The 22864-nt window shown below is 40.2% G+C and overlaps 2 protein-coding genes across 2 annotated transcripts; both read left to right on the top strand.

Annotated features, from left to right (window-relative positions):
- The first annotated feature begins 4341 nt into the window (after positions 1–4341).
- On the top strand, positions 4342–11023 carry LOC127646474 (neuronal acetylcholine receptor subunit alpha-4). Its single transcript, XM_052130169.1, has 5 exons — positions 4342–4497; positions 4612–4656; positions 4753–4862; positions 7330–8629; positions 8806–11023. The coding sequence occupies exons 2-5, from the start codon at positions 4630–4632 to the stop codon at positions 8929–8931; spliced, it is 1563 nt and encodes a 520-aa protein (XP_051986129.1). The 5' UTR covers positions 4342–4497; positions 4612–4629; the 3' UTR covers positions 8932–11023.
- A 1976-nt stretch (positions 11024–12999) lies between these two features.
- LOC127646477 (ADP-ribosylation factor-related protein 1-like) lies at positions 13000–20478 on the top strand. Its single transcript, XM_052130172.1, has 7 exons — positions 13000–13338; positions 14129–14216; positions 14301–14383; positions 14490–14571; positions 14662–14732; positions 14911–15011; positions 19271–20478. The coding sequence occupies exons 1-7, from the start codon at positions 13246–13248 to the stop codon at positions 19356–19358; spliced, it is 606 nt and encodes a 201-aa protein (XP_051986132.1). The 5' UTR covers positions 13000–13245; the 3' UTR covers positions 19359–20478.
- The last annotated feature ends 2386 nt before the right edge of the window (positions 20479–22864 follow it).

The following is a 22864-nucleotide window of genomic DNA, read 5'->3' as shown; positions in this document are numbered from 1 at the left end:
GTGGTCTCATTGAAAATGAATGGGATGGAGTCGCTGTCGCGCACGATGTCGCTGGCAGTGTGTACGCACCTTTATCCCCGCCATGTTTAGTGGCTGGTAGGGGTCTCCGCCCGCCCCTTGCAGTGGCCCTGACCGCTCCAGGTGGTCGGCTAGGAGCCCCTTCTCCCCTCACTGTCAGCGGCCGTCCGACCGCTCTCAGGCGGACCGGGCTCCTCCGTCCCCCGGCAGATGGTTGCGGCTGGTCCATTGGGGTGGATGGTAGTGGCGAGGACTCCACTTAAGGGATTAATGGAAAGGAGGAGGCGAGAACCGGCTTGACAATATAAATTATATTTAATTAAGAACTTAAACCAATAGACACAAACACACATATAAGTCGGACAGCTGCCCGTAAGCGCTCTCTCTCTCTCTCTCTCGCACCACCGTACGCAGTCGGCGACAGTAGGTCGAAAGATTCTGAGCTGAAATCGGTCTTTGCTTACTGCCCCCAGTGGCCGAAGCTGGAAGTGTTGTTGAATGCACATATGCTCTTGAGAACTTGAGTCCGTGTGGCGCCAAAGGCGAGTTGTTTTTAATTGTAAATGATCTAATGCAATACCTATTTTATTAACTCTTACCCTAAACTCTAATATAACCTTAAAAGGAAATTACAACCTCCGAATCATGCTCATAATTGACTATGTGAATGCAATTTCTTCATGGGATCAGAACCGGTGTCTCCGAGGCTGCTGGTGCAACGTGCCATTAATCATGCCACAGGAAAAGGTAAACATGATGAGTGAATTGATGCATAAATGTCTGACGGGACATGAATGTCTGAAGAAGTCTGAAGTCTTGACTGGGCGAGTCCTTTAGAAGCCTCTGACATAATACATGTATCTATGCAGAAGGATTATGTGCATGCCAATAAACCCTAACTAGCAGCAGAAATGACCTTTAGCATGACCTGCATGTCAAGATCAAACCTGTGAGGTCATTTCAACCATGATGATGAATGCTATCAAGCTCTGTGTGACATTAGTGAAGATGTTGAATGCAGACGAGCTAATGTGTTCAGTGTGAATAGAGTCACATACACAGAAATGTGAGCCTGAAGGGTCGAGGGTCCCACATGCATTCAATGAAAGCTGAGTGCTCTTATTCTGTCTGAGAGAAAGACAGTGCTGTTCCTTCAGGGAACTCGAGAGGAGGGAGGTTTTCTGCCGGTCAAGTCCAGCTCTGTGGAACCAAAGAGAACATTAAGCATAAAGATAGATGTGTAGATGTGATGGATTAATACTTCAAACGGTGGTAAACTCTGGCAAGAGGCAGCCCTGTTGGATCGTAACTCTACTAAAAGTGTGGAAACATCGATTTTTAACGTTCTGGGTGTCGAGGGAGAAACTGCACTACAAAGAAAATACTTTTGGAAGTTTTTAGGACAAAGAAAGTGATATAAGACATCAAGGACACTGTGTGTAAGACCTGTTAGATGCTGTCAAGCTTTAAAAACAGCAGTGCTCGATCATGCCGACTCTCAGCAGCTTGTATGCTTTGTCCTTTCTGCTGTTTCATCCTTCTCAAGGTAACGTACAGCGTCTTCAGAGGATACACATCACATGCAAGCATCAGTGCATCTAGACTATAATATATATTCATGTTGAAAAGTCTTAGGATGGATTTGCATTTTTAAAAAAAAGCTAAATAAGGTCTTATTTGCATGCAAAATGCAAAAAAAAAGTTACTGTAATGTTGAAAAAAATTATTACTGTACACGGTAAAAAAATATATATATTTTTTTTAAATCATCCTGTTTATTTATTTATGTTCAGAATAAATTAAATTCAGTAGAACAAATAATATATAACCATAATGTTCTGATAATTGTTCTTTACAATTATTGGTACAAAAATATTAATTTATTAATGTAATTAATAGTGGTAATGATGTCTTTTTTTATTCATAACTAGTAGCACATAAACAAACAAAAAAAAATGTTTTGTCAGATGTGGACAGCGGAACTAAGTTATGAAATTTGAATTTAGATTATTTATTTTTTTATCAAATAGTTTAATATGTGTCCAGGAGTGTTGATTATTTTATATTCAATATAAAACTTTTATAGGAGAGCTATAGGATGCTCCCTTGCTCCCTGTTTAGTGCATGACTTAACCTCCAGTGTGCTGTCTGTCTGCACTGGTCTCAGAACAGTTATAGGAGTGCTATAGGATGCTCCCTTGCTCCCTATTTAGTGCATGACTTAATCTCCAGTGTGCTGTCTGTCTGCACTGGTCTCAGAACAGTTATAGAGAGCTATAGGATGCTCCCTTGCTCCCTGTTTAGTGCATGACTTAATCTCCAGTGTGCTGTCTGTCTGCACTGGTCTCAGAACAGTTATAGGAGAGCTATAGGATGCTCCCTTGCTCCCTGTTTAGTGCATGACTTAACCTCCAGTGTGCTGTCTGTCTGCACTGGTCTCAGAACAGTTATAGGAGAGCTATAGGATGCTCCCTTGCTCCCTGTTTAGTGCATGACTTAACCTCCAGTGTGCTGTCTGTCTGCACTGGTCTCAGAACAGTTATAGGAGTGCTATAGGATGCTCCCTTGCTCCCTATTTAGTGCATGACTTAATCTCCAGTGTGCTGTCTGTCTGCACTGGTCTCAGAACAGTTATAGGAGAGATATAGGATGCTCCCTTGCTCCCTATTTAGTGCATGACTTAACCTCCAGTGTGCTGTCTCTCTGCACTGATCTCAGAACAGTTATAGGAGAGATATAGGATGCTCCCTTGCTCCCTATTTAGTGCATGACTTAACCTCCAGTGTGCTGTCTGTCTGCACTGATCTCAGAACAGTTATAGGAGTGCTATAGGATGCTCCCTTGCTCCCTATTTAGTGCATGACTCCAGTGTGCTGTCTGTCTGCACTGGTCTCAGAACAGTTTGAAATGCACCTTATTTACATCCTAACTCCATATAAAGACTCTGAAATCAACATTTTTTCTCAATGTGATAATGAACGGTAAATATTGGATATTTTAATGAAAATTAGCCTGCAGTCCACATACGTGGTCATTGTGTTTATCAGCGCACCGTTTTGCGATAAATTGCTCAAATCTTAAAAATGGCGTATCGGATGAAACTAGACACTCTAATCTTTTGACTCAAACAGGTTTCAGTGTAAAAACGTAATTAGGTTTCTCACCAGATGTAGTTTTGTCGGCGTTTCTCTCTAAAGACAAACTCCGCTGTGATCAGCGCCATGTTGTTTCGACTGGTGACCCGGTGTAGCGCAAGTTGAACCTTTTATTGACAGCAACAGAGATCAGTTGGTTTAAATGAAATTAAATGATGCATATGTAACCGGTCTACTCCTAACTGCTATTACCCGTTCTGCGTTGTGTATGAAAAAGAGGTCGGACAACTGCCACTTCTGATTAACCAAAGGAGGTTTATTGATCTGTTTCACTCTTTCCTCAGCTTGCATGGGGTGACCTGTGTAAAACATCAAAAGTTCAGTACATCTTCAGGATGTAAACGCATCGTTTATACCTCCTCTCCCCAGCGTGCATAAAGCGAACTGTGAGAGAAGCGCGCAGATCCAAAAATGGCGTCTACCAGCACCGAGACAAAACAAATGTCCCAAAAACAGTTCTTTGTCAAAATAACAAGATTGCATAAACAAAACAAGAAAATAATCTCCAAAATATCAGAGGGATTTTAGTGAACTGAATTATTCATATTATGAATATTACAACCCCGTTACACATAGCCTATAGGGAAGCCAACACATAATGTCCACGCATGTGGACGCGGGGTCTCAGGATGTTAAACCAATTTTTGGGAGATAAGTGAACGGCTTTTCAAAATTCACTTTGCCAAATAGACGCAATACATGTTGCGAATGACTGTGCGCACACGGTTGACTCTCAAAATGGCAATTACCAGTAGTTACAGTGCACTTACAAAATAATAAATAATATATATAATGGAGGCTTATATTATATTGGACACCCAGCTGACTCCAGCATGAAGACTGCACTGAAAGTCAACGAGACAAAGAAAGGAACAGTAGCTTTGCAAATTTAAAAATAATAATGATAATAATAATAAAAGCAAAGAAAACATGATCAGACAAATTGTCTTGTTTCATTGTAATGTGAAAGGCTAAAGGAGTGCATTAGAAGATAACATAATAAAGTAGAGAATTCCATAACTGGGATTCGGAATACCAACCTGTAGACATCCACATGCCCCAAAATACAAACGATGATTGTAAATGATGTTGCTTAGAGATTGTTCATTCACAGCTCACCAGACTTGATCTCAGATATGTTTTACTGAAGTATCGACTAAAGGTTTTCTCTTTCTCTCGAGTGAGTTCCGGTAACGTTCCGGCTGAGGACAGACTGCTGCGGTCTCTCTTCACAGGATACAGTAAACTGGCCCGTCCGGTTGAGAACGTCAGTGATGTGGTGCTCGTCCGGTTCGGACTGTCCATCGCTCAGCTCATTGATGTGGTACAATCATTGCTATAAGATCATCAACATAATATCCAAACATCATTACACTGTGATTATGCTTAAACATCTGTGGTTGAACTTGTCGCACGGTTATTTTATGCCTCCCAACAGGATGAAAAAAATCAGAGGATGACCACAAATGTGTGGGTGAAACAAGTGAGCAATTTTCTTTCTCTTAAACATCGTTCTGTTCTCTGACTCATCCCGAATGCTCCTTAAATCACCATGTTTCTCTCCTGCTGATGCTATCAGGAATGGCACGATTACAGACTCCGCTGGAACCCCGAAGATTATGATAACGTCACGGCTATGAGGATACCGGCACAGTTTATATGGAAACCAGATATAGTGCTGTATAACAAGTACATTGTCTAATACAATACACCTGATTCATAAGGGTGCAGTGACTAAAAGCTCCACAAGGGGGCATCATACTATTGGTTATATGCTCTATTGGAAACATGAACTATGAATTAGTTTTTTGTGGAAGGTGATAAAATGCTGCAGAAGCTAGTTTGAAACTGTAGTTTGTCAAACTACTCAGTGTAAAATAGTTACGCTCAGATTTTGTCTAATTAATTTCTTTTTCTATTTTTTTTTTTTTTCACCTTGCGGTTCAGGGCTGCTGTATTTTTTTTCGGCATGTCTTCAAATCTGAGCCTATGTCCTACAATGTCCTACAATAAATAAATACACACTTTTTTTCTTTGAAAGTACTTTTTTTTTTTTCTCTCTCTTAAAAAAATAAAATAAATGCATGCGGTACCAACCTTGGCCACCAGGTGCCACTATTTGTTGACTTTTTGAAGAGAGAGATAAAAATTAGGAAGAGAGAAAATAGAATAAAAAATCTTCAGATAATTTTTTTCATAGTAAAAAAAAATAAAATAAAAATACAAAAATAAAAGAAAATTATCACGTGTTGTTTCTAGAGAGAGAAAAAAACAGAATAAAAAACAATTTGCTAGAAAAAACATTTAGGACACAGGCTCAGGAAGGCATTAAGACACCTAAAAAAAAATATGCTTCACCTATTGGTATTTTGTCAGGGCTTCCAAACAAATTGCTACAATACAAGGTACTAACTAACTATATTGAAGCTAATAAAAGGGCATTTTCTGTTCAAATATAAAACAATACATTTTATTTAACATTGTTTTAGAGAAGAGCAGTTTTCATCATTGCATTATAAACATAAGAATCTCAATTATGTTAATTTGACTGGATACATTTACACTAATAAATACAGCAGTCAGTATAACTGAGACAAAACTATTTAAATAGATTAAAAAGATTATGTAATATTATAAGAGATTTCCAGTTCATTAAAAATCATCCATCCGAACAGTTTGTTAGTAGCTGTAGTAGTTAGTAGCATCATTACTTTTAGTAACTAACAAACAACACTGTAATGCAGAATACTTGATAATGCAAAAAATGTTAAACTTTCAGAGAAGCTAACAAAATTTGGTAGAGTTAATGCATAAAACAAGAAATAACTATTTGCCCAATAGGTAAGAAAAATAAACTTGTTTTCCATTTGAATCATGTTTTGTTTTATTACCTGTCCATTTGCAAATATTTTGTCTTGTTATAAGCATAACATTTATTAAGTTTGTTAGAGACAAATTATAAGCAACTATAAGCCATTGTGCTTCTCAAGTGTATGTACACCGGCAGCCAAAAGTTTGTAATAATGGACAGATTTTGCTGTTTCGGAAAGAAAGTGGTACTTTAATTCACTAAAGTGGCATTCATGATTCAACTGATCACAAAGTATAATCAGGACATTACTGATGTAAAAAACAGCCCCATCACTATTTGAAAAAAGTCATTTTTTATCAGATCTAGATAGATAGATAGATCATCACTCCAACACCTTACATCAGAGTCTCTAGTTTGAGAAATAAACGCCTCACATGTCCTCCGCTGACAGCTTCATTGAATTCTACCCGCTCAACACCAGTTTCATGTACAACAGTAAAGGTGCTACAGGAAGTGAGGGGTGAAAGGTCAAGTGCTACAGGAAGTCTGGGGTGAAAGGTCATGTGCTACAGGAAGTGTGGGGTGAAAGGTCAAGTGCTACAGGAAGTGTGGGGTGAAAGGTCATGTGCTACAGGAAGTGTGGGGTGAAAGGTCAAGTGCTACAGGAAGTCTGGGGTGAAAGGTCATGTGCTACAGGAAGTGTGGGGTGAAAGGTCAAGTGCTACAGGAAGTGTGGGGTGAAAGGTCAAGTGCTACAGGAAGTGTGGGGTGAAAGGTCATGTGCTACAGGAAGTCTGGGGTGAAAGGTCAAGTGCTACAGGAAGTGTGGGGTGAAAGGTCAAGTGCTACAGGAAGTGTGGGGTGAAAGGTCAAGTGCTATACGAATTGTGGGGTGAAAGGTCAAGTGCTACAGGAAGTGTGGGGTGAAAGGTCAAGTGCTACAGGAAGTCTGGGGTGAAAGGTAATGTGCTACAGGAAGTGTGGGGTGAAAGGTCAAGTGCTACAGGAAGTGTGGGTTGAAAGGTCACCTGAGTATCTGTACAAACTGACAGATAGAATAACAAGGATCTGCAAAGCTGTCATTGCTACACATGGAGGATTTTATGATGTGAACTCTTTGAACTAGTTTAAGAAGTTGCCATTACATTGCATTGACTATACATTGTGATCAGCTGAATGCCACTTTGCTGAATAAAAGTACCAATTTCTTTGCATTAGAGCAAAATCTGTACATTATTCCAAACTTTTGACTGTCAGTGTATCTTGTTTTAAGAATTTTACTAGAAAACAAGACAAAAAGTACAAAAATGCATCAGAATTGACATTAATACTGTCTTTCCTTAGTGCGGATGGAGATTTCACCGTGACACACCTGACCAAGGCTCACCTGTTCTTTAACGGACAAGTCACCTGGGTCCCTCCGACCATCTACAAGAGCTCTTGCTGCATTGACGTCACCTTCTTCCCTTTTGACCAGCAGAACTGCACCATGAAGTTCGGCTCCTGGACCTACGACCGCAGCAAGATCGACCTGATCTCTATGGATGACAACGTGGATAAGTTGGACTACTGGGAGAGCGGAGAATGGGTGATCACCAGTGCCGTGGGCACCTACAACCTCAAGAAGTATGAGTGTTGCTCGGAGGTGTACCCCGATATTACCTACTCCTTCATCATCAAAAGACTGCCACTGTTCTACACGATAAACCTCATCGTGCCATGTTTACTCATTTCCTGTTTGACTGTGCTGGTCTTCTACCTTCCGTCTGACTGCGGCGAGAAGGTGACCATGAGTAGCTCCGTTCTCCTTTCTCTAACCGTCTTCCTGTTGCTTATCACGGAAATCATTCCGTCTACGTCACTGGTGATTCCGTTGATTGGCGAATACCTGCTCTTTACGATGATATTCGTCACACTTTCCATTACTATCACTGTTTTCGTGCTCAATGTGCACCATAGGTCACCTCAGACGCATTCCATGCCCGGTTGGATCCGTAAGTTCTTCCTGGACGTAATTCCGAGATTCCTTTTCATCAAGCGCCCCCCTGTATTGCAGAAGTGTAGGAAGAGCATTGACTCTCAGCAGAAGAAGCGAACGAGCAGCACTCCTTCAGTTTGGGACGACAACTTGGTTCATTCTCCATGTTCACGTATACTTGTCAAGTATCCAGAAAAGTTTCCACCTCTCCAGACTTCCCATAGCTGTTGCTCTTTTGGGACTTTAGGTCCTCCAGGTACACTCTTCTCAAATTCCCCAAAGGCTTCTGAAGAGAAGCTACAGGGCAAGGAAAAGACCCGCTCACTAAGTGTGCAATATGGACATGGGGAACGAGAGCGGAAGCCTTCGAATGCTAGCAAACGCTATCGTTCGCGGAGCATCCAGTACTGTTGTCTTCAAGAGGGGCTTCAACAAAATCAACGGAGGTCTTCTGTATTTCAATTCCCCTTTGTGGCTGAGGAACAATTCGATGTGGCAGGTGGTAAATTGAATGTGATGCAAGAGAGTTTGTTAGCTACCAAATCCGGCAAATTGACTGACACAGAGGAAAATCTACAAATCGCGCCAACTAATGCTATGCTGCAAGCCATTGAGGGAGTGCAATACATCGCTGACTACCTCCGTGCAGAGCATGCAGATTTATCTGTAGGTTTTCTGGTGTTGTTTAATCCCGTTCAGTCGCCAAATGCAAGTAAAAATTGGCTTTAAGTAAATAAACTTCAAATAAAGGCCAGTATGCTGGGAACTTCAATAGTCATTAAAAGCCATTTGCCATTGCTTCATTATTGTATGACCAAAGTCGTTGTGTTTTTCTATTTCAGGTGAGGGAAGAGTGGAAGTATGTGGCCATGGTCATTGATCGGATCTTCTTGTGGATGTTTATTTTGGTGTGTATTCTGGGTATCGTAGGACTGTTCTTCCCTCCATGGTGGGCTGAAATGTTTTAATAATCATTATGATGAAAAAGTAATTATAACCACTGAAGTCAAATGGTACTTTTCCACGGCACGTTACGGCTCGACTCGACTCTGCTCGCTTTACTTTTCTGAGTTTGCTTTTCCACTGCTGTTTAGTGCCGCCTCAACGTGGGCGGGATTATAGGCTGATCATCATAGTTCCGCCGCCTCTACTGCCGTGACATCACCTTAAACACAACACAAACATTACTAACCATAAACAATAACACAAGTGCTAGCTATTAGCAACTAGCTCATTGTGCTGTATAAAGCAGTTGTTGCATGGTGATTTTACTCAAGTGTAACAGTTAAATTGTCTGGTTGGTTAAGAAGCTTTCCAGTAGCTGCTCAACTAAATAAAGTGAAGCTTATATAGAGCAGAGTATAGAGTTAACGTAACAAAATGTACCATCCACCATCGTGGACTCCAACAACGCCGTGGCCGAGTCCAGCGCATGCGCGCCTCCCATTGCTCGCCGGTCTAGATAGCGTCCATTTGGTCGAACCACTTCCACTTTTCCTTGAAGGTTCTGTAGTCACTTAAGTTTTTGTACTTTTCCCTACCCTGTTGGTAGGTCCGGTGGAAGCCGTGTGCAGCCAACAGCTGAGACACTTCCTGAAAGACCTTTTCGTTTCACGTCGTTTCGTTCGTCGCTAATGAGAGGAACGTCTGCACCTTGTTTATTGACCACGCCGTGGTTTTGCGCACAGCCATTTCTTTTCACAATTCGAAAGTAGCTTGAACAAATGATACTGCTATCGCTGTAGCTAACTTTAAAACTAGTGGGTTTATGTCCCGTGTTGCAAATCCAGTGACGCTGGTAGTGACGATTCTCTCTGACCAATCAGTGATCTGCAGGGTTTTGACGTCTGTAAAGGGGTTCAATGGAAAGGAGGAAGCAAGAACTGGCTTGACAATGTAAATAATATTTTAATATTAAACTTAAACAGAAAAGACAAACACACCTACACGCCGGTTCTCCGATACACCGCCGCATGGTCCTCGATCACTCCTCCACCCTCTCAGGCGGACGACAGCCACTTCTCCACGGGCGGACCGGAGTCAGACTCACGACCCCCGGCGGTCAAAACGTCCCTCCACGTTCTCGGTGACTTGTGGGGACACTCCTCCGCTCCTGGCAGTAGCCCTACCACTCCAGGCGGTCAGGGAACACTTCCCTCCTCCCCTCACGGACAGCAGTTTTCCTCCGACCCCTCCGTGTTTCTGGGGGATGGCAGGGCTCTCCTCCGCCCCTGGCAGCGACTCCATTGCTCCAGGCAGTCGGGGAGTCCAGTCCCCACTCGCCTCGCGGACGGCGGCCATTCACCGTGTCCGGGTGGTCGGTTTACTCCCTCCCCCAGTGGATGGTACCGGCGCTCCCCTGGGTGGACGGCAGTGTCGAGGACTCCTTCCCGGGCTTCGGCACCAGTGTAAAGGGGTTCCATGGAAAGAAGGAGGCGAGAACCGGCTTGACGATGTAAATAATATTTTAATATTAAACTTAAACAGAAAAGACAAACACACACATGACGGACATGTCCGTAAACTATCTCTCTCTCGTCGCACCACCGTCTGCCATCGGCCTTTATCCCTCTCGGAGGCTTAATTGGCCTGATGAGGGACCGGGTGTGTATAATCACGACCCTCCGCCCTGCCACAACGTCACATTTAGTATCGGCTGGTCTCGCTTGGAACATCGACCGAGGTGGTAATAAAAAAAGTACCAGGTACCATCCACAGTGTAAAACCCCCAAAAAGTGAGCAGTCAAGTCGAGTCGAGTTGTACCGTGCAGTGGAAAACCCCCAAAAGACCCGGTCTAGCCCACATCACAACTAAATGATTACTATACTTGCATGTAGAATAGGACGTGTGTCGAAAAGGTGTTTTGTTAAAATATCTTCTTTTGGTCTTAATTCAGTTAAAGTGTTTTTACCTGTTGAAGTTCCATTAGACTTGTAGATGGAAACTAGTTTTGTCTGATATAAATGTATTATTAATGATCATATCCCGTACTTTGCCTTTACCTTTACATTTACCTTTAATTATCATTTTTGTCATTGGGGGGGAATAATAAAATACAAATAAAGAAATACACCCCTTACAAAAGTATGATAAGGGTCTCATTCATGATGGGATGGTGTCAGATGCTAATACCATAAATGTGTACAATGATGACCATATTGCCATGGTATTTATGGTACATGGTATTCCAAGTGCCACGTAAGGATACAATGTTACTGTATCAATGATATGTCACCATGGCACAATGTCCCAAAAAAAGATTATTACAATTTCAAATTTCTTTTTTAAATAAAAACATTATCACCATGGTACCAACAAAAAACAAACAAACAAATAAATAGATAATAATAAAAAGAAATTAAATGAATAAAACATATTATCACCAATGGTACCATGTTACAAAACAATTTTTTTTTAAAGGCACGTTATTGCCATGGTACTATAGCCAAAAAAACGAAAGAAAAAAGAAACATGTTATTGCCATGTGTCAAAAACATGTTATTAATTTGCACCAAAAAAAAAAGTTATCATGTCCAAAAAAAAAAAAAAAAAAGTTTCTAAAATGTAAAAAAAAAAAAAAATAAGCAGGAAAATGAGACCCACCTGCTGTTCATCATCTATGATTGGCTCAGCCCAGAAATGGAGAGTACAAGAGGCCCATAACTCTAAACCCTTTAGGAAGAATGCCTTTTGTTTGTTATTTTGGCTGGTTCCACTCCTGAAGTTTATCTGTTTATCCCACAAAATTCTTTTTTTTTTTTGTTGCTAAATCACGTGTTGTTGTCTGGGACCTGGAGACAGGGTCACTCTTGCACTGTCTCCAAAACATTTGTTACCCACCTTCCCATACCTCTAGACCAAGGAAGGTGTGCCATAATATTATATAAGTAAGTAGGAAAGAAATAAAACATGTTATTACCATGGTACCATGACCAAAAAAACAAACAGACAAAAAACACATTACCATGTGTCAATAAATAAATAAACCTGTTATTGCTGTGTTAAAAAAAAAAAAAAAAAAAAAAAAAAGTTATCATGTAAATAATAATAATAATAAAAACATGTTATCACAATGATACCAAAAAAAAAAAAGCAAAAAACATAAATAAATATACCATGTTATTACCATGGTATCATGTCTATAAAAAACAAACAAAACAAAAAACACATGTTATTACTATCCAAAGATTGTTAGCATGGTATATACTTTTATAATACCGGGTAGAAACAAAATTCCCTATGTAGTAAATGTATAAATTATTATGTCATATATGTTATATTTACTTCTAACTTTTCTTTTAACTCTCATTTTACACCATTAAATGTATGCTTTTTTAAATTCTTAAATATAAGGTTCATACAAACGCACACAACTTAAAATTGAAGACAATAAATGTATATAAACAAAGTACGGAAGCTCAAAGAGGACATGCGTTATTATTATTTTTGTCTCGTTTTCTCGTGATCTCGACATAACGTTGTTTTTGCCTTTAATTTTTTAACTGACCGTTTTAATTGACCTACATGATTTACAATTCAAAGTTTATTACAAGGTATGAAGGACAATGAGTGGTCCTTGGCAGAAAAGTAAAATGTATTGTAACATGTAAATATAAAATTATGTTAATTAATTACACTTTGGTTATAAAATATTCACAAATATTCACCAAGAGACTTCTAAACCAGTCACCTTTCACATAGCCTAAATCAAACATATTGAAAACAACTTTTTGTTATGCCGAGATCACGAGAAAATGACGTCATGATCACGAGAAAACAACCTTTGTTATGTCGAGATCACGAGAACACTAGACAGAATAATAATAATAATAACGCAAGACCTCTTTGAGCTTCCGTACATTAATTATGCCAGTGGTAACATGAGAACAAAAAATGCAATAAATTAAAGAAATGCCTCATTAGTCTTTCTTGCTTTTGTTGTTGTTGTACTTAAATGGATGAATGACGTCACACTTGCGCGACGACTCTCAAAATAAACGACAACTCCCAAAATGCACCACATATATACCAGCAACTTCCGAGGAAGTGTTTATCATCTGATGCTGCCAACATGGGCTTTACAACACTGCAAACTGCAGTCTCCTGAAAATATATCATACTTATTGTTTTCGTAAAGTGTTGTGTGTTGTAATCGTCACTAGGTCGTTCGTGTTTAATGTTCATGTTGTGCAGTTTGGAGGCAGTGAACATTAAAGCTTAGCTAACTGTGGGCAGTGTTTTGAGTTTGTGATGATAGCTGGTAAATAATCTTGAATCGAGGATGTACACTTTATTGTCGGGTCTGTATAAATACATATTTCAAAAGGACGAGTACTGCGTCCTGATCCTCGGATTGGACAATGCGGGGAAAACGGTAAAACTCGTTCATCTCATGTCCAACATTGCTGCCTAGATTAACAACTCTCAAGGGTTTAAAGGGACAGTTCCCCCCAAAAATGAAAATTCTCTCATCATTTACTCACCCTCATGCCATCCCAGATGTGTTTGATTTTCTTTCCTCTGTTGAACGCAAATGAAGATTTTTAGAAGAATATTTCAGCCCTGTAGGTCCTTACAATGCAAGTGAATGGTGACCAGAACTTTGAATCTCCAAAAAGCACATAAAGGCAGCATAAAAGTAATCCATACGACTCCAGTGGTTTAATCCATGTCTTCAGAAGCAATATGATAGGTGTGGGTGAGAAACAGATCAATATTTAAGTCCTTTTTATTCATTTCCAATATCAATTTCATATTCTTCTTGTTTTTGAGATTCACATTCTTCATGCATATCGCCACCTACTGGGCAGGTGTATAATTTATAGTAAAAAAGAAATGTAATATTAATCTGTTTCTCACCCACACCTGTCATATCACTTCAGAAGACGTGGATTAAACCACTGGGTTACCTTTATGCTGCCTTTATGTGGTTTTTGGAGATTCGAAGTTCTGGTCACCATTCACTTTAAATGTAAGATTTGGGATACTCTTCTAGCAATCTTCGTTTGTGTTCAGCAGAAGGAAAAAAAGTATTACACATCTGGGATGATGAGAGAATTTTAGGTTTTGGGGTGAACTATCCCTTTAAGACTTTGATGCCCAAAATCCATATTTTGTTTTTTGAAAACAACGTCTCACCTGAGATTTGTTTACGTCTTGTACAGACCTTTCTGGAGCAAACAAAGACCAGATTCAACAGAAATTACAAGGGTATGAACCTTTCAAAGATCACGACCACAGTCGGCCTGAACAGTGAGTACAGTATATATGCTGTGGAGTTGATAAATGATGGTATAACCACACGAGAGCAGTTGATTTGACTTGATTTCCTCTCAGTTGGCACCATCGATGTGGGAAAAGCTCGTCTGATGTTTTGGGATCTTGGAGGACAAGAAGAATTACAGTCTCTGTGGGATAAGGTGATGCATTTCATCACATTCTCCAAATGTAATCCTGATGATGTCATTACTTATGGTTCTACTAGTTGATTCTTGTCTCATATATTGTTCTATTTACCTGTTATAGTACTATGCAGAATCTCATGGCGTTATCTATGTCATTGACTCGACTGATGAGGAGCGGTTGGGTGAGTCAAAGGAGGCTTTCGGTGAGTTTTGCAACTAACCCACCAGCCGAAAAATGATCGGTTATACTTTGGTGTCTGATGTGAACTGAATTTTGTGTTCTCGTCTTTTAGAGAAAATGATCAGCAGTGAAGCTCTTGAAGGGGTTCCTCTGCTTGTGCTGGCAAACAAACAGGATGTCGAGGTATGAAGCCATGACTTCAATGGACTTATAAGACAGGGCGTCCCATATCTTGAGTCTATAGGGGGTGCTGTTTCTCTTTATTACCAAACCAGACTTCTTCAGTCAGAACTTCCTCAGCAGAACCACCAGAGTGGAAAGCATGCTGTAGAATAATTGATGTCTGTCTTTTATTCCACAGGACCGTCTGTCTGTCCCCGACATTAAAACAGCCTTCAGTGACTGCGCTTCTAAAATCGGTAAACGGGACTGTGTGGTGCAGCCCTGCTGTGCTTTATCAGGGTACGTCTGACCTCCTTCAACTCATTTATTATTCAGTGATCTGCACGGAAATGGAACCCCTGCTGTGTACAAGTGCCTTTAGTGCAGAACAGAAATAAAGTGTAGTTGTCATGAAAAATACAGAAGAAAACAACAAAAAATAGTGTTACTTAAAAATATTAATCCATTATAAATTTGTAATCAGATTACTTTAATAATTATTTATTTGGAAAGTAATCACATTACTGATTACTTTTGAGTTATGGTGCGTTCACATACTACGTGAAGCGAGCGTTTCGCACGGCGCGATTACATACAAAGTCAACGCAAAGATGCGAAGAGACTCGAATGGTGCGACTCGAACACGCGGAATCGCTTCATTCGCGCAAGTTCAAGCAATAAATCCGCGTGACGCCTTGTCACGAAAGCCTATCAGCATTGAGATTGTCTGGATGTCACTGACATACTGGCATAGTAGCAGAAGAAATTTGGAAAAATGGATATTATCATTGTTGTAGCGGTGTGTGGGCACCCAGAATTCTACGACACAACGTCATACATGTACAGAGGCCGGACGAAGAAATTGACATCGCTTGGAGGAAAGTAAGCGAGGAAGTTGGACTACCTTGTTAGTTCTGTAAATATGTGCGTCTACTTGATTCCAGCTATTGGTTGAACCAAGTCGTAGAAGCCCCTCCTCCTGTCCTTTTCCGGAAGACAAGGGGGAATACTCGCGGGTTCGCCAGTTAAAACACACATTTATAAACCAGCGGAGCTGATCGTGGCCACGCTAGTCAATGCTTGTGATTCCACCAGACAAGCCGCGGTGCGTTTCAGAAGCGCCCCAGAAGCGGCTCTCCTCTCTGCTTCACTAAAGATAGGCATCTTGTCTATTTTTGACGGACGCCACGTCCAAGCCACGTAAAGTCAGAACGTTTGGTCAATTTCAAAATAAAACACCCTGTGCAGACTCCCGATCGTATTCATAACAACAAAAAACCCTACAAAAAATACAATTAAACCGGACAAAAAAAACATACCCATTGTAGAAGCCCAAAAATCAAGGAAAAAAATACAGTTCAAGTCAACGTCGGAGAGGCAAAGTAGTTTATTGCTGTTTGATGATCTCGTGATCTCGCCAATACAGCTGCCTCGCAGCGATCTGCTTCTGAAATGCTCCTGGTAGGAAATTAGCATAATTAATTCAGATTCAAAGTAACGTCCAGCATCGTCCAATCACTGCCAACCATGTTCAAATAAAATGATCCTTTATAAATGGTGAATCTATGAACTGATGATCATCGTCCCGTGTGTGTCAAACATGTTGAGTGATCCAAACATCATCTGCAGCCTGAAACTGAACTTATGATCAGATTTTAGGAGTGAACGCACTTAACTGCATAGAGAGCTATAGGATGCTCCCTTGCTCCCTATTTAGTGCATGACTTAACCTCCAGTGTGCTGTCTGTCTGCACTGGTCTCAGAACAGTTATAGGGGAGCTATAGGATGCTCCCTTGCTCCCTAATTAGTGCACGACTTAACCTCCAGTGTGCTGTCTGTCTGCACTGATCTCAGAAAAGTTATAGAGAGCTATAGGATGCTCCCTTGCTCCCTATTTAGTGCATGAGTTAACCTCCAGTGTGCTGTCTGTCTGTACTGGTCTCAGAACAGTTATAGGGGAGCTATAGGATGCTCCCTTGCTCCCTATTTAGTGCATGGCTTAACCTCCAGTGTGCTGTCTGTCTGCACTGGTCTCACAACAGTTATTGAGAGCTATAGGATGCTCCCTTGCTCCCTATTTAGTGCATGACTTAACCTCCAGTGTGCTGTCTGTCTGCACTGGTCTCAGAACAGTTATAGAGAGCTATAGGATGCTCCCTTGCTCCCTATTTAGTGCATGACTTAACCTCCAGTGTGCTGTCTGTCTGCACTGGTCTCAGAACAGTTATAGAGAGCTATAGGATGCTCCCTTGCTCCCTATTTAGTGCATGACTTAACCTCCAGTGTGCTGTCTGTCTCCACTGGTCTCAGAACAGTTATAGAGAGCTATAGGATGCTCCCTTGCTCCCTATTTAGTGCATGACTTAACCTCCAGTGTGCTATCTGTCTGCACTGATCTCAGAAAAGTTATAGAGAGCTATAGGATGCTCCCTTGCTCCCTATTTAGTGCATGGCTTAACCTCCAGTGTGCTGTCTGTCTGCACTGATCTCAGAACAGTTATAGAGAGCTATAGGATGCTCCCTTGCTCCCTATTTAGTGCATGACTTAACCTCCAGTGTGCTGTCTGTCTGCACTGATCTCAGAAAAGTTATAGAGAGCTATAGGATGCTCCCTTGCTCCCTATTTAGTGCACGACTTAACCTCCAGTGTGCTGTCTGTCTGCACTGGTCTCAAAACAGTTATAGAGAGCTATAGGATGCTCCCTTGCTCCCTATTTAGTGCATGGCTTAACCTCCAGTGTGCTGTCTGTCTGCACTGGTCTCAGAACAGTTATAGAGAGCTATAGGATGCTCCCTTGCTCCCTATTTAGTGCATGACTTAACCTCCAGTGTGCTGTCTGTCTGCACTGGTCTCAGAACAGTTATAGAGAGCTATAGGATGCTCCCTTGCTCCCTATTTAGTGCATGACTTAATCTCCAGTGTGCTGTCTGTCTGCACTGGTCTCAGAACAGTTATAGAGAGCTATAGGATGCTCCCTTGCTCCCTATTTAGTGCATGACTTAACCTCCAGTGTGCTGTCTGTCTGCACTGATCTCAGAACAGTTATAGAGAGCTATAGGATGCTCCCTTGCTCCCTATTTAGTGCATGACTTAATCTCCAGTGTGCTGTCTGTCTGCACTGGTCTCAGAACAGTTATAGAGAGCTATAGGATGCTCCCTTGCTCCCTATTTAGTGCATGACTTAACCTCCAGTGTGCTGTCTGTCTGCACTGGTCTCAGAACAGTTATAGAGAGCTATAGGATGCTCCCTTGCTCCCTATTTAGTGCACGACTTAACCTCCAGTGTGCTGTCTGTCTGCACTGGTCTCACAACAGTTATTGAGAGCTATAGGATGCTCCCTTGCTCCCTATTTAGTGCATGACTTAACCTCCAGTGTGCTGTCTGTCTGCACTGGTCTCAGATCAGTTATAGAGAGCTATAGGATGCTCCCTTGCTCCCTATTTAGTGCATGACTTAACCTCCAGTGTGCTGTCTGTCTGCACTGGTCTCAGAACAGTTATAGGAGAGCTATAGGATGCTCCCTTGCTCCCTATTTAGTGAATGCCTTAACCTCCAGTGTGCTGTCTGTCTGCACTGGTCTCAGAACAGTTATAGAGAGCTATAGGATGCTCCCTTGCTCCCTATTTAGTGCATGACTTAACCTCCAGTGTGCTGTCTGTCTGCACTGGTCTCAGAACAGTTATTGAGAGCTATAGGATGCTCCCTTGCTCCCTATTTAGTGAATGACTTAACCTCCAGTGTGCTGTCTATCTGCACTGGTCTCAGAACAGTTATTGAGAGCTATAGGATGCTCCCTTGCTCCCTATTTAGTGCATGACTTAACCTCCAGTGTGCTGTCTTGTTGCACTGGTCTCAGAACAGTTATAGGAGAGCTATAGGATGCTCCCTTGCTCCCTATTTAGTGCATGACTTAACCTCCAGTGTGCTGTCTGTCTGCACTGATCTCAGAACAGTTTGAAATGCAGCTTATTTTCATCATAACTCCATATGAAGCCTCTGAAAGACACATTTATCAGTTTTTAGATGCACTCATTTATTCTCAATGTGCTGCACAGTGAATATAGGTCTGTAGTTCAACAGGTTTCAGTGTAAAAACTTAATGAGGTTTCTCACCAGATGTAGTTTTGTGGTCGTTTCTCTCAAGCACAAACTCTGCTGTGATCAGCGCCATGTTTATTTATTTATTTTTGTATTATTGTAAATCAAATATAATAATATATAGGTAATTAATGCTGTTTATTACAATGTATTGTGGTATTGGTGTTGGTGTATATAATAATTAAGTGTAATTTTTCCTTGTTTTAAGTTAGTAAAATAAACTGTGGGAAAAATGCCTTATTAATGCGTAATTATTACGAAAAAAAAATTATATTTTGAATATTGAAATGTATTTGGCAATAATATCTGAATAATAATAATTATAATAATAATAGAATGAATAATGTCTGGAATGACAATAAAAATGTAACTAATAATTATGTGTATATATATATATATATATTATTTATCTGTTGGACTGTTTGTAATTTGTGTTGTTTTTGTTTTTGTTTTTTCAGGCAGGGCGTGAATGAGGGCATTGAGTGGATGGTGAAATGTGTGATCCGGAATATTCACCGACCACCCAGACAAAAAGACATAACATAGAACATCCTGTGTGTGTATGTGTGTGTGTGTGTGTGTGTGTGTGTGTGTCTCCATGTGGGTGTGTGTGTGAGTGAGTGAGTGTGTGTGTGTTCAAGTGAGTGAGTGTGTGTGTGTATGTGTGTGTTTGTTTGTGTGTGTGTGTGTGTGTGTGTGTGTGTGTGTGTGCACTTTTCTGTAAATTCAAAGTTGTGTGTTTGTGTGTGTCTGCGTGTGTGTCTGTGTGTTTGTGTGTGTGTCTGCATGTGGGTGTGTGTGTGTGTGTCTGCATGTGTGTGTGTTTTAGTGATTGTGTGTGTGTGTGCGCGTGTATGTGTGTGCACGTGTATGTGTGTGTCTGCGTGTGTGTGTGTGCACGTGTGTGTGTTTGCATGCATGTGTCTGCGTGTGTGTGTGTGTGTTTGCATGTGTGTGTGTGTGTGTGTGTCTGTGTGTGTGTGTCTGCATGTGTGTGTGTGTTTTTCGTGTCTGTGTGTGTGTGTGTGTGTGTGTGTGTGTGTGTGTCTGTCTGCGTGTGTATATATATCTGTGTGTGTGTGTGTGCGTGTGTGTGTGAGTGTCTGCATGTGTGTGTGAGTGTCTGTGTGTCTGCGTGTGTGTGTGTGATTGTCTGCGTGTGTGTGTGTGTCTGCGTGTGTGTGTGCGCGCGTGTGTGCGCGTGTGTGTGTGCTTTTCTGTAAATTGAAAGTGGATGAATGCATCTGCAGTTTTTCTCTTCATATAGCACCTCTCTCATGACGTTTAAGTTATATATTATATTTGAGTTGCACAATAACAGACCTTTCACAGTGATGTCAGAGTGATGTCAGAGTGATGTCACAGTGGATTTGTATGTGCTAAACTGACATCTGTGTGCTTGAAATGATGTCTAATGAGTTTTTAGATTCTTTACTAAATCTTAAATCTTTGTTTATTCACCTGACATGATAAAGCTGCTCTGGGTTTGTCAAATCAATTCATTTCTTATTAAAACTAAATCAATTTAATTTCTACACTACGTTGTGTCAGAACCAGAAGACGTTCCTCTTATATGGTTTTGAGGGGGTTTTTCAGGCCCAAAAAAAACGATCAAATCTAATTTGTAATAACTAACCAATTATAAAATAAACAACAGATGAAATGATTCAAGTTGTGTCTCGTTAAGTTGTTTTCAGAAGCCTTCCGAAGGCAGGAAATGTTTTTATTCTGTGAGAACTCAGTATTATTGATTTATGAATGCATTATGCATGAAGCCGCCGGTGAATCAATAAGCAATGAATGTTATTACAGCAGCGTTTTTCACATCTGTGACCTGCCTAATGAATCGGACAATTTACCCCATACGCAAATGTGTGTAAAAGAGAGTATATAGAATGTTTAGGATGCATTTCAATTGAACACCCCCTCAGGTCTTTAAGCTTCTGAACATTACTGCAGATGTTCACCAGCCTCCATCAATCTCGACAAGCTTTGATTTTCAGAATATACAGAATAAAAATAATGAATCACTCGCAATAATGCAGAAGAAGAAAAGCCGCTGCGACCGTGCATGCCGCCATGACGGGATAGGAGAACACTTTAATTGACAGGAATGAGTCTAGAGCCCATCTGTCTCTAAATGAGTAAATGGCCGAGGCAGATGACCTGAACTACCTTAAATGAAGCTGTTCTCTTGTGCGGTCGTTCTAGGACAGCACGCTAACTTCAGCCGGTCCTCGCACGCAACACTTCACCTTAGAGATTACACATGAATTCTGTATGAAGCCTTATGTAACGTCGCATATTTAGATCTCCTGTGGAAGAACCTAGAACATAGAAGATCTCTTTCCATCAGAATGTACAAGGTTGTTCCAGAGCATTATTTAAAGCACGCTGATGAATGTCTGTGTCAGTCCCGCATCAATAGATGATTGGAAACAAAGATATGTTGTTGTCTTGAGTGCTTGCCATTGGATCGTACAACACCCGAGAAATCAATACCTCATCGACAGCACAAAAGACCTCCGAAATCTTCAAATATTGACCAGATACAAAAGCCCACATTCAGACTTATACATTAGGGCTGCTGGATTTATATTTTTACATGTATTTGCATTAATAACTTGTTGGTTTATCTTATATCTTTATGTTTTTCAGCAGAAGCGAAGTATATTACCAGCTCGATCATTTACTCTCAGTACTACTATGAAGCAGTATTTGACCATTTAAATACTTGTTCGAAGTCTGATCTTGTTTGGTAACTCTAATCTGAAAAGCAGGGGTATTCAGTACCATATTAATGTTTTTACATATATGATTATGCTTCCATAAATCCATTATTGATATACAGAGTCATAGTACATTTCACAATTACGTTACATATTACGGTAAGATTTTACAGTGATTTTCCCTTTGTTAAGGGTTTATAAAGAGGTTGTTTATTACTATAGTCATTTACAAATGCATTATAAAACATTTATATGCAGTTATAGCAACATGCATAAGAGAAATGTTCATCCAAAACTTGCCAAAAAGTGAGCATTTTAACTTGCATGTTATAGATGCTTAATAAATATACTTATTAATACTCGCCATAATAAAAATTACTTTTCGTAATTACATTACATATTACAGTAACACTTTACAAGGTGTGTTCCCTTTGTTAAGGGTTTATAAAGGGGTTGTAAAGGACTAATAAGTAATTTTCAAACGCATTATAAAACATTAAATGCAGTTATAGCAACATGCATATGAGAAATGTTCATCCAAAACTTGCCAAAAAGTGAGCATTTTAAATTGCATGTTATAAATGCTTAATAAATATACTTATTCACACTCACAGTAATAAAAACAAAAATGAATTCCTGTTTCATGATTCGTCACAAATAGTGAGATTAAAAGGAGGGATTGTCATTTTATGCATTGTGTTTATATTAATTACTAAAGTCAACGATTCACTAAGTTGTTGTGTTACTTTCCATGTCACATTGATGTCAAAATAATGGTTTTACATAGTGCTAGTTACCTAAAAACACTTGCAAAAACACTTCTCAGGTCTTCATGCTCATTCACAGCATATATCATATAATAAACCTGGATGATCAATACACTAAAGGTCTATATGCATGTTGTACAGGCACATTTTCATAGGTTAGTAATAATGAATAAAGGGTCCTACGCATTTATAGCATGTGTGGTAATATGGTTCACTATTTGGCAGATATTGTGTGACAGTCACCGTTTTTATGCATGTTGTTATAACCGTGTATAAATGATTTATAATGCATTAGTAATGAACCTTTAGTCATTAATAAAACCCTTTATAATCCCTGAACAAATGGAACATTCATTTGTAGTGTTACCTGTAATGTTACATATACATTACATTTAAATGTTGATGTGGTTAACTATAGTTAGCAGAACAATGGGTTGAAGACCATGTAGCGGAAATACCTTTTGTTTCCATGACAACCATGCTGCTCTTTTTGCATCACTTTACTATCTTGTCTTTATTGCAGTTTATCTCTTGATCTGACAAAATGATGCTTTTC

Source organism: Xyrauchen texanus, chromosome 7, assembly GCF_025860055.1.
Source record: "Xyrauchen texanus isolate HMW12.3.18 chromosome 7, RBS_HiC_50CHRs, whole genome shotgun sequence".
Lineage (NCBI taxonomy): Eukaryota > Metazoa > Chordata > Actinopteri > Cypriniformes > Catostomidae > Xyrauchen > Xyrauchen texanus.
Note: the sequence above shows the minus strand (reverse complement) of the source record. Positions and strands in the feature narration are given on the sequence as shown.